Source organism: Bufo bufo, chromosome 5 (assembly GCF_905171765.1).
Source record: "Bufo bufo chromosome 5, aBufBuf1.1, whole genome shotgun sequence".
NCBI classification, from domain to species: Eukaryota; Metazoa; Chordata; class Amphibia; order Anura; family Bufonidae; genus Bufo; species Bufo bufo.
In genome coordinates, this window is record NC_053393.1 from 139159735 (window position 1) to 139172468 (window position 12734).

Consider the following 12734-nt stretch of genomic DNA (forward strand, 5'->3'; position numbering starts at 1 on the left):
TGCTATTATTTTCCCTTGTAAGCATGTTATAAGGGAAAATAATACAATCTACAGAACACCGATCCCAAGCCCGAACTTCTGTGAAGAAGTTCGGGTTTGGGTACCAAACATGCTCGATTTTTCTTACGCGAGTAAAAGATCATGTGATGTACCATGTGATGACCGGAGTGACGTCATCAAAGGTCCTGCTCCTGTATTTAATGCTCACCACAGGTCCTATTCAACAAAGGAGACAGAAGAGAAGTCGGGCCGCGATCAAGTGGACTAAGGTGAGTTAAATTATTTTATTTATTTTTTTAACCCCTCCAGCGATCTTTTACTATGCATTCTGTATTCAGAATGCTATTATTTTCCCTTATAACCATGTTATAAGGGAAAATAATAATGATCGGGTCTCCATCCCGATAGTCTCTAAGCAACTGTGCGTGAAAATCGCACCGCATCCGTACTTGCTTGCGGATGCTTGCGATTTTCACGCAACCCCATTCATTTCTATGGCGCCTGCGTTACGTGAAAAACGCACAAAGAGGAGCATGCTGCGATTTTCACTCAACGCACAAGTGATGCCCCATAGAAATGAATGGGTCGGTATTCAGTGCGGGTGCAATGCGTTCACCTCCCGCGCATCCGCGCGGAATACTCGCTCGTGTGAAAGGGGCCTAAGAATCCTCTGCCATGAGCTCAAGGCCTAAAGTGTGTGTTTTTTCTTCAGATGTTTTTCATCACAGTTCTTTCTATGATTATATTATGCAATATTCTGAGATAACCCCATAAAATAGCACAATAAGAGCCTGTATCCTACCATAAACTTGTCCTAAACGTCTCATATATGTTTGTAGGCATAAAACTCACCTAAATATTTAATATCTACTCAGTACTAGGTAAAAGCTGAAGAATCGCCTTTTGGCCTTATTTATAGAGCTCAAGCATAAGCTGACTATGAAAATCATGTATGTTATAAGTCCGTTGAGAGTCAGCATAGGAAATACCACATAATCAGCAAGCACAGATATTGGCCTTTAAATATTAAAATGGTTTAGCAAAAAAACAGGGCATTTTTTGCAGTGAAGAAACCTCACGAGGCAACATTAATCAATATAAAATGATGAAACTCACTGCAAACAGTGTTTTGTTTTTTTTTTTGCTTCACTTGCATTGCATTGAAATGTATTGAAAAGCATGTTCACATAAACTTCACTACAGGGATAAAATCGCTTGGAAAAAAAAGTCAGTAACAAAAAATCTTGTATAACAAATATATGATTTTCATGGTGCTTTTTACAAGCCTAGAAAACTACCACAAAGAATCAAGGAAGCAGATTTGATATTGCAATTTGTGCCAACTACTGGAATACATGCCTTTTCACCAACTTTAATAACTGTTTGGCATACTTTTAGACACTTTTTTGTCTTGTTCAACAAGGGGCATGTTTTACCTGAAAGGCACATGAAATGGCTGAAAAGGGGTATGACTTTAATGTGACAATGTGCACCAGAAATAAATTGTGCCAGAAATTTGGTGCATTTTTGGAGTAAACAAAGCCAACACGAGTTTGATTAGACAGTATATAGTTTAGCCAGATTTATCATCCTACATTAGCCACTCTGATACATCTGGTGCAGTCATTTATTTATTTTACTCACTTATATAGCGCTAATATATTCTGCAGCTCTTGTCTCCAATGGAGCACCTAATCTAGAGTGTCTGTCTAGATTTAGGGTTAATACACACATGATTTTGCACAATTTTGGGGCTGTAAAATGGCAGCATTGCTGTATTTATTTATTTTTGTTGCAACTACTGTGTTTGTCCATTAGCATATTTAATGGAAATTTTCGCATACAGAGAAGGTGATGAGAAAACAGCTGGAAAAACACCAAGGAACACCTAGCAAGAAAGACGAAAAATGCCACCTAATTAACAAAAACACCAGGAGCAAAAAAACTAACAAAAAAACACACGTGTAGCCCTTCATATTTCATATTTCACATAACTTACATCTGGAGCTGGTACCCCCGCCCCTCCACACACACACACAAAACATGCAAACGTGCAGAAAAACACATCAGCAAAAACCTATGTGTGAATAGGACAGTAATAGTAATTCTGCCCCAATGTATGAAGGAAGGCAAATTATGTATTTTGCCCAAACAAAATTGGAAAGAGCAGTTGGTGAGAATCAGGGCTGGGGTGACAGACAGTAGACGGGCGCAAAAGGTCACAATGACATCACCATGACCTCCTGCGCTGGGTCTCGCATGATCTTCTCATCTTGACCGCCTGAGCCGGGATGAGGCAACACAGGCCACGCATCGCAGATGGAGGCAGGGGAACTGGAGTAAAGTAAGTGTTTGTTTGTTTTTACTACTGGGGTTACCAAGAGGGGGAAGCATTATACTGAGGGGGTCATCATCTACTGGGAGCACCAATAGTTGGAAGCATTATATGTAACTGGCACTGAGGGGGGCATCATCTACTGTGGGCACCAAAAGGAGGAAGCATATATACACACACTGAGCACTACGGGGGCATATATATACTGGTACTATGGGGTGGATGAAGATGGAGGAGCATCTTATACCGGAACTATAGGGGCATTATAGATATTAACATATATTGGAACTAAAAGGGGGCATTATAATACAGGGGCACTTCAGGAGAGTAATAACTGCAGGGGGGGGCAGTAGAACTACAGGAGTACTGCATGGGAGGATTTATAAATACTTGGGGCACTGTGGTTATATTATTACTACCAGGGATACTGTAGGGGTATTATTGCAAATGAAGGCAGTCTGGTAGCACTATTACTATGTGGGGACTATCTGTATGGTACTGTATCTGACAGTTAAGGGTTTTTTGGAATGGGGGAGCACAGTATTTGGAGTAGCAGCAGGATGACAGTGGCCTGTATAAATTTGGGAGCTGAACTGGGGTATGTATAAATTTGGGGGATGATTTGCAAAATCCGTAACAGTCCTCCATGTGCCGTATAGTAATACTTGCGTCTTCTTATGTGGTAGAGGAGGCTGCAAACCCCTGATCAAAGATGCCAGCCCATGATGGTCTGGACCAAATGGAGAAGAAGATGGAAGTGAAGAATTAAAATTCATAGAGACGTCAACTGTAAGTTACTGGATCTGTTCTTGACTGCTTCTTTTGAAATGTGTTTTAATCTCTTTATTAGTAAGTAAAGTCACTTTAGATAGATTTTTTCTTTTTTTTGGGAGGGAGGGATGGGCAATTTGCCTGCTCCACCTAGGGCACCAAAATACCTCGTCCCGGCCAGGGTGATAATTTTGACAAATTTATGAAACAATGCATAATACTTAAAAAAATCTGTTGCATTTGCAATTTGTTATTTTTTTCTTTTATACTGCTACAGGTATAAGTAGTTTTACATTTGAACCACAATTTTGTACATTTACTGATCCCTATTGTCACCTGTTTTTCTTTTTTTGTTGTTGTTTGTGTTGTTGGAAAACCAATATTACACATTTTGGTGCAAAATCTTGCATAATTTTACATGCACAATTTTAATCTGTGCAATGTCAGCCCAAATCAATTGTAAATTGGGTAGTAAATAGCCCCTGTGCTATAATGTGCATAGACAGTGTGGTCACCGATGCAAGGTGTCACAGCTGAGGAGAAGGAGGCATCAACACAAGTAAAAGAAGCAGTAATTGCACAGCAGCAGTTTACAAGGTATTTTGTTACTGCTAATAGTTTACAGAATTAGGCTTTAAGTAGAAACATTTTCCCTGGCTATAGCCTTGCAGCAGCCTGCCGAATATTCCTTCTGTGAATAGGTCTCATTCTGTCCCCCTGACAGACGTCAGGGCTGTATGACTATATTCGCACACAGTGTTCTGAAAACCCTCCCACTAATTGGCAATGTTTTTAGGAGCTCAAATTTCATTACACTCCCTGCTGCAGCGCTCTTTATATAAACCGTCCCTGAGAAACCAGAGAGTAACAAGCTATGAACTTTCTAATCTAAGGACAAGTGTCTGTAACAGGAAGAACATTTACCATATAGCTCGCAGATTTCTGAACCCTGAACATCTCACATGGAATATCAGTCGCATTGATAACTCACCAGAGGAAGCTCTACAGCAGGTAAACTACAGGCTCATAAATAAATGTATGTGCTGTTTAAAAGTTTCTTGCATTTTATATGATTCTAGTTTATTTTCTTTCTTAAATGTGTGCTCCTTAATTAAGTTCATTCACTAGATATTTGAGTTTTAATGCCGATGATTTCTCAAACGGCGCAAAACCATCTGTGTGCTATGCAGCTTGCATGGACCCAGCTATGTCACTTTTCTTTTGGTGTTTCCGTTTTTAAAAGTGCAGTCTGTTCTGACTTGTGCTGTGTTGTAATTAAATATAATTGTTTCTGTTCTGGTTTTGTCTCTCAGGTACAGTTTAGCTGCATTTTGTACCATTCTTGATACTAGTGTTGTCTGAACTGGGACTATGGCATCTGTTCCATCAGCTGGTTGCCTCTTAGCAAAAAATCAGTACTACAGAGGTAAGCAACTAAAAGATTGATGTCTTCATAAAGTTTCTCTAAAGAAATCTAAAACTTCTGTTTTATTCTGGACAAATAGTGTGCAATAATATCTTCTTTTTGCAGTGCGGCTGAACTCTGAGTCTAGTGTCTGTTCTAGTAGTTCAGACTCAGGACTTCCTTCAGAACTGGAGAAACCTCAGCAAGGTATTTTTTTTTTTCTTTTCTTTTTTCTTGCTCATTTTACTTTGAACTATGTTATCAATGTATAATACATAACCAGCGTTCAAAGGATTTTTGTGTACCTTTAAATGTTTCTATTCACACACACTTCCAGAGACAGCACGTTGGAACAACCTGTGTTATGTCCCTAGTTCCTGCAGTATAGATAAGCTTGTGCCCATAAAGTCACAAACAACAAGATCTGAACTTGGCAATTGTCACACTTGTGCAGATTACGTAATTGTTCAGTCCTTTCGTCACAAATTGCAACTAAATCAACTTTGAAAATACAACACTTCAATGTATTACAGGTCATAGTATACTAATTATATTGCAAGGTGTCTCTTATATTCAGAGAATTCAGTTGAGTGTTTATTAGTAACTCTTTTGTGTTACACAGAAAGCATACCACCATGCACAGTAGGTGCCTCAAAACATGACCATACTGTTCTTGTGAAAATTCAGTTATCTAATCCATAAAAATGCTTTACTTTGTTTGTATGCAAATAAGGGGCTTGGTGCACCATGGGCAGGGCAGCTTCACCTGGTGAATCTGGCTTCCCCTGCTTTGTTGCTACCAGCTGAGAAATCTCACGGATTATGATCAAAACAAGAGGGGGGAGGCACTTGGCGGCATTACTGGTGGAGAGTTGGTGCACCAAATAGAGAGACCCTTCCTACAGTGCACCAAAACTCTTATTTGCATAAAAAAAGAAACATTTATCGAGATTAGAGGATTGGATTTTCACAACAAATGTATGGTTATGTTTCAGGGCACTTGCCCTGTAATTCAGTATTCTTAATTTGAAACAAATTTTGAAAGTGAAAAACTCCTTTTAGTATCAAGCTCATCCTGAATTTTCAGTTCAGTTCTGGGCACGAATTGAAAGGATGCCCTGGAGCCAGACAAAATACAAAGGAAAGCGACTAACCTGATAAGGGGCATTGAGGGTCTTAGTTATGAAAAAAAGAGTAAAAGAATTACATGTAATTAGCCTTGAGAAGAGGCATCTAAAAGAGGAAATAAATATATAAATGGGCTGTACAAAAAATATGGCAAAAAGCTGTTCCATGTAAAACCCTCTCAAAAGAAAAGGGGACACTGCCTCCATTTGGAGAAAAAAGTTCTCCAGAGGCGTCAAAGATTCTTTACTGTAACAACTGTAAATGTGTGGAGTAGTCTACCTCAGGACGTGGTTACAACAGGAACAGTAAACAGTTTAAAAAAAAGGCGTAGAGGAATTCTTAAAATTAAATAACATTAATGAGGACCTTTCACCTGGATAGCTTTAATCTAATTATTATCCTACCTTATAGTGCGGCCCCCCACTGATGTCTTGGCACTCAGCTCCTTCTCCCTAGCTAATAGCGGGGTACTCTGATTGGATGCACTCGCAGCCAGGGAGAAGATAACCATGCCCAGGAGAGATACAAGTCCACACCTAGTGTAACCGAGTCGCCTCATTAGCATTTGAGGCGCCAAAAGATACGTGGACCACAGCGGACGAACAGGGGGTTCTTTATAGAAAAAAAAATGCCAAGACATCAGTGGGGGCCGCACTGTCAGGTAGGATAATAATTATATTAAAGCTATCCAGGTGAAAGGTCCTCTTTAATGTTTCTGAAAATGTGTAGAGGCCTGGGTCTCACTCCACTTTTCTAAAATTCACATCCCCACCTATGCCTTCGTTGAACTTGTTGGAGTTATGTATTTTTTCAACAGTATTAACTATGTAACTATGCAATGTACAACAGTATACAGTTGGCTGTCTGCCATGCTCTCTAGTGGGGGCCGCAGGCAGACAGATTATGTATCTGGAAAGCAAAGCTCAGACTGCTATGAAATATATTAATACATTATTCAGCACATAATTATGAACCTAAAAACTAAATGATTATAAAAAGTGGAGAGTCACTTTAAGTTTAATACTTCTATGAACGAGACACAAATGCATGCTACCCTAAGACAGATGTCACATTACCAATTTGATTGCAACTCTTTTATAGGTTTACCTGACATGATTGAAAAATGCTGGTGGTTGAAAAACTTTTTCCACTGTGAACAAGTTTCAACGTCATCAGTGCAGATAAACATGGGAACTGCAAGGTAAGATGGTAGTAGCTGTTTTTGGATAATATGTAAAGGATACAAAACACGCTTTACCTGCATAGTGTATCCTCTATATTTCTCTAGGCTTAGTGTTAGGAATATGATAAGATATTGTAATGATGCAGATAGCTCTTAGCATGTTTTAAGGTGGCAGCAGATCTCACATCTTGGTTCATTGCCTAAAGCTGTATATGTTGCAAGTCTTTTGAAAATCTATTATCCTATAACCCACATTACCGTTATGGTACAGCTAAAGTAGCAGATCTTTTATAAAACGTTTGTATGTGTCAGACCACTCTTTCCTTAGCCTTATTAGACTTGTCGGACCACTCTTTCCCCATCTTTATTAGACTTGTCGGACCACTCCTCTGACTCTATCATCTGCCTGGTCAGCACTTTCCCAGTTTTACTGAGTATAGAGATTATCTATTGCAATCTGCAGACAGCATGTTATAGAGGTGATGAGCAGATTTATATATAGTTTTGTGGGAAAATACTCAGCTAAACTTGTAATTTATTCATTCAAATCTCTGCTCTTTTGGAACACATTAGCCATGTGGATGGTCTTATTAGTGACTGACAACCTTCCCTGTATAAGCGGTGTGTATACATAGATGGCTCCTGTACAATTAGAATTTGAATCTTTTCCCACAAATTGTAAATATCAATCTGCTCAGTTTCTCCTGATCTATAACCTGCTGCCTGCAGATTGCATTGCATTTCATGTTGATAGGTTCCCATTAAAGAATCCTTTCCCAGTTTTACTATGTGCACCACCACTCATTCTCTGAGTAATTTAATATAACCCCTGCCATTCTACATGTCCAATCACTCTTCACCTTCTTCTCCATCTTTCCATATCTTTTTTGCATGACAGACCATTATCTCCTAGTGTTTCCTCCATTGCACATCACTATTTCCCCACCCCTTCTGAGTGTCAGGCCACTCTTTCCCCAATGCTTCAGAGCACCCCTTCACATGCCAGATATCATTTTCTCAGCTCATAAATGTGCCAGAAAATTCTTCTCACATTCTCTACTAATGCTTAACTGCCTATTCAATTTTTTTCATGAACAAAACAACACATTCTATAGTTTACCTCTCTTTCAAACTACCGATTCCCAAGCCTTCCATGTGCAAGTCTTCTCCTACCCTTGTTCTGTTGGCCGGAAGAGCTTTTGACTATTAAAGGGGTTATGACGGGATCATTTTATATCTAGGGGTAGAATTGGTTTAAAAAATTAAGCGATACTCACCACTCCAACCCCCCTCCACTGCTGTTCCAAGGCTTACTGGCCCGAGCTGAACACATTGTAAATGGATGGTGATGCCAGCTCAGCCAATCACTGGTCACAGTGGTGATTTGCCTCATCCAATAGTTGGCTGAACAAGCATCGACAGGCATTTCCCAGCACATCAAGACAGAATCATTGGTGACCCATTAAGAATCAGAACAGCAGTGGGTGAGGATCAGTGAAGTGAGTAATGCTTATTTTTCTGTAACCCATTTCACCCTGCTGGACAACCCCTTTAAATACTCTCCATTACATGAAAGGCAGAAGTTGAGAGAAAGAGAGTGATACACTAAACTCTATTATATTCAATTACACGAAAAGAGGTGAGATACTAAAAATAAAATTTTGCCAACTTTTTAGCTCAAATATCTAAAATAACAGAGCTATTACACTCATAACATAGCTATTACATTAATGCTTGCCTAGAGATTGACTTTAATGTGTTTGAAATCTAAAAAACACTGCTGCCAATTCTTCCTATCGAGCCATCTTTGCCTGCAGCAGAATCTTTTCATGTGCAGTACCACAGTGGTGCAATTGACGTGAAAAGAACTACACGCTGTCATAAAAATTATTGCTTTCTACCTATTGGATAATATACCTCCCTTCAAAGCTGCTACCCTGGAAAAAGTATATATTGGAAGTGTAATAAATAGCGTATCATAATATTGTATATGGTAGTAACTGAGGAGTATAATATTTTTTTTTTTCTTTAATAGACACCACAGCTGATTGTAACTGTCTACAGTTGTCTTCCTTGCTTCAATGGATGACGGTAAAGAAATGCTGCAAGCTATATCGTCTGGACATAATCAACTCTACATACAAAGAAGATAATTGGTTTCCCTTCTACCCAAACATATAAAACCTGATCATTTCAATCACCATTCATCATGTCTAATCACACAAAATATATTATTTTATTACCATTCAATCTGATAGAACCTTGAATAAGATAGGTAATACTAACTAGATCCAGGGGCTATCCAAGATTTGATGTAATTGATGCTAAAATAACAATTAAAGATATGGGAAGCAAATAAATTCTAAAATAATCAGAGTCGATATGAATTTTGTACAAATTCGAGTTGCCTCTGAATCTCCATTTTTTGTGATTCAATTCAGGCGAATTTTGGCAGAGAGAAGAAAAGATTTAGAAAAATAACAATAATAAAAAAGATAAAGAAAAAATAAAGAAACTATAGAGAAAAAAAATCTAGGATTGCAAGGAGACCTCAGAGGGTCATATACAAATTTTCTGGCCAATTGGAGCACTTCCGATTCGGGCTTGAATTGAAGCGGTCAACCTATTTGGCCAAATCAAATCAGAATCCAATTTTCAGCGATTTTCTAAACTCTAATAATTATACCTTTATATCTGCATAGAGGAGAAAAGTATAACAGGGTCAAATGCTTTTTATAGTCAACAGACATACTCTTTTTTTATCTAAGATGTAAGAAAGTGGTTTGGTATACTCCTAAATAGATATGCCAATGTTAGAAGGGAGGAGTGCATGTATAAAGACAAATTGAGTCTTTTTGAACATCTTACGGTTTCTCTCTTCTTGGAATATATTTCTTTACTGTTTCATTTTCACATTCTCATTTATATCAATGAAGGGATGTTTTTGTAATCAACTCTTCAATGTAAAATTGTATTCTGGTTGAATACCAGAATACCAAATGAATATTTTAGAAATGTTTAATGTTACACATAACCACAGACATCGAGCAAAGAGGTAGAGAGGACCTTTATTGGTGTCAAAAATCTGAGATACTAAAACAAAAATAAACCAATGTCAATCTCTTCCATGGTTGAAACATTTGTTAAATAAGTTGGAATAATTCCCTTGGCAGTTCTTTTGCTTATCCTTAACCTTTTTATACACATTATATTTCTTTCTTGGCAAATGTAGCACATTATTTTATGTTGGAAATTACAGACAGTCTAAAGTGTTTGGGAGTCGGTAGACCCCACCAGCTGTATGATAACTGAGAAAAAAACAAGATTAAAATTGTTTAATTTTTTTCAGTTATTTCAAGTTTTACCGCACATACCAAGTCCCTTGAACATCATGTCTTTTTAGATCAAATAGATAATCTGATCACAGCACAAGGGATGGGTGGAGCATCACTTTATACTTAAAGAATGATTCTCACCCCCCTTGTGATCTGGTCATCTGTTTTATCTTAGAAGACTTATTGGAGATCAGATCTCCCAGGAACGATGTGCATGGGGCCATACTAATGCTGAAGGTGTCTGATAGTCTCAACTCTCTTACAACCTTTGGTGGACACTGGACAGCTATATAATATTTATGCTGGCTTTAGACTTGTACACAGAAATAATCTTGGTAGGCTAATTCTAAAAACTGATGGCGACATCAATAAAATATACATATATAAGATCAAACATCTCAATGAATAAGAATTTTGGAGTGGGAATATTTCTGCTTCAGTGTGAGATTTTAGCTTGAATAACACAGAATCTTTGGATACAGTTTAAATTTGCGCTAGATATCTCTATTAGAAGATGAGGATAGCAGAAGAAGTTATACAGCTGTCCAAATATCGAAAGACATTTCCAGCTACAATATGTTATGCGCCTTGTTAAAAATAAAAAGCCGGTTGAAGCTTCCTGAGGATAATCGGATCATGATCCTCAGAGCCTTCTGATCTGTGACATATTCTAGAGTTCTTAAACTTGCAGATCTTTCTGTGACATGAAGTATATTTCTTGCAGAATGTTTGCTTGGATTAAATTCTGTAACTGCAATATTATATCCATATTTTCATGGATAGATGTCTTCTTTAAGGCTATATGTGTACTTTTATACTGCACTTTTGTACAAAAATATATGAAAAAAATAAAATATTTCTAATATATGATATTTGCATTCTATTTGGGTTCTATGTTGGGTTTTATGTTGCGTTTTCCTTCCCTATTTATACCCCACATGAGAAGAACATTTAAATCAGAGCAATCATCTCAAAACATATAGGGGCCCATTTATCAACTGATATACGCCACTTTGTGGAATATGTCAGTTGCAGATTTTGTCGCAAGTCATTTTGTGCAATGTGGAACTTTTCCCCACTCAAGCCACTTTCCCGACAGGTCTAAGAAAGGGAGCATGACATGGGGGCGAGGGAAGAAGGTGGGCCAGCAGGCCCATCTTATTCTTCATTTTGTACGCCAGTTTTTGGAGCACAAAATGACTTAAATCTATGCCAGCAAGGGGGCTGGCAAAGATTTTAGATTGTCGCACATGATTCTGGAGGAAGTAACAAAGTTATGTAGAGGCCTGCATCTCCACATAACTTTGGCGCTCCCTCCAGCAGCGCAGGCACAATTAAGACCAGCATCTAAATTGCCGGTCTTAATAAATGTGCCCCATAATTTCTTTCCCCATTTTATATACATTTCTCCATGCCAACACACTTTTAATAAGGCCAGGTATAAGATGCCCATAAAGGGTAAAACAGCTATTGCAGGAAAAAAAGGCAGGTCAGTATGCCAGGATCACATGACACATGGGACACATCACAGCTGCGTCCAGTCATTGGCTGCAGCAGCCACGTGATCCACGTCAAACCGGATGTTGATGTGGGGAGACCGGAGAGATACTGTGGCAGTGGAGGAGCAAAGGGGCTGGAACTCAATGGCGGGGATCAGGTATGTATGGTTCCCTCCACTGGTCTGGCCATGTAAGGGTTGTCTTCCGGAAAGGGTCTCAGGGATGAACAACCCTTTTAATGCCTCTTTACACCTGACGATCATTGCATAGGCAATAATTGGGAACAAACTGTTGCCTGAGCAGAGATGATAGCTACATTTACAAGCAGCAACCATCCAATCTTTACAGTATGTGGAGGAGCAATGGTTACTGTGGTCACTCGTCTCTACAAAGAATCATTGTTTGCTGCAGCACCTACCTGTTTTACACAGGATGATTTCCTGCTGGCAAATTATGATTTAATATGCTACAATAAAATCCGAGCACCTGATGAACAAGCTCATGCATCTGGTGATCAGTGGCACATTTAATACTGGAATACTGGTTACTGATAATTGCCCAGATCTTCTACCAGCCTTTAAAGATACAGAGTTATGATCTATCAGTCCAAAAGCTGTTTACTTTACATCTCTTATACTATTTACTGACATTAATTATTGTGGTCTCAGATTTGTTTGTGGCTGCTTGGCCATACTAACCCGAAAATTCATAGGGCCATTTATTTTCAGCACTTTGAAGCTTAAATGTTTCCATTTAGAACATCTAAATATAAGTGGAGCACTGGTAGAGGTAAAATGTGGAGAACAAATATATAAAGCATTACCCTATATTTTTCTTCTTTGACTACTCCTCGTACAACATCAGTCCATCCAAAGTTTCTTCCTGAAAGAAATATACATCATAAATTCAGCTCATGTCTGGATGATCGTAACCTGCACTGTTGCTCTTTTGTGAAATAGGCCTGGTATTTTCAATCTGTGAAATTACGCTGAACTCCATAAAAAGTACTAGCAAATATTGAACCTGGTACATCCATTAAAGAAGGACTCTAGTCACTATTAATATTGCAATAAATCTC

At 38.4% G+C, this 12734-nt stretch overlaps 1 protein-coding gene across 1 annotated transcript; it reads left to right on the top strand.

The window, feature by feature from the left end:
• The first annotated feature begins 3949 nt into the window (after positions 1 to 3949).
• PPDPFL (pancreatic progenitor cell differentiation and proliferation factor like) lies at positions 3950 to 11022 on the top strand. Its single transcript, XM_040432450.1, has 5 exons — positions 3950 to 4117; positions 4420 to 4532; positions 4638 to 4718; positions 6741 to 6840; positions 8858 to 11022. Exons 2-5 carry the CDS (start codon positions 4478 to 4480, stop codon positions 8868 to 8870), a joined length of 249 nt encoding a protein of 82 aa, XP_040288384.1. The 5' UTR covers positions 3950 to 4117; positions 4420 to 4477; the 3' UTR covers positions 8871 to 11022.
• The last annotated feature ends 1712 nt before the right edge of the window (positions 11023 to 12734 follow it).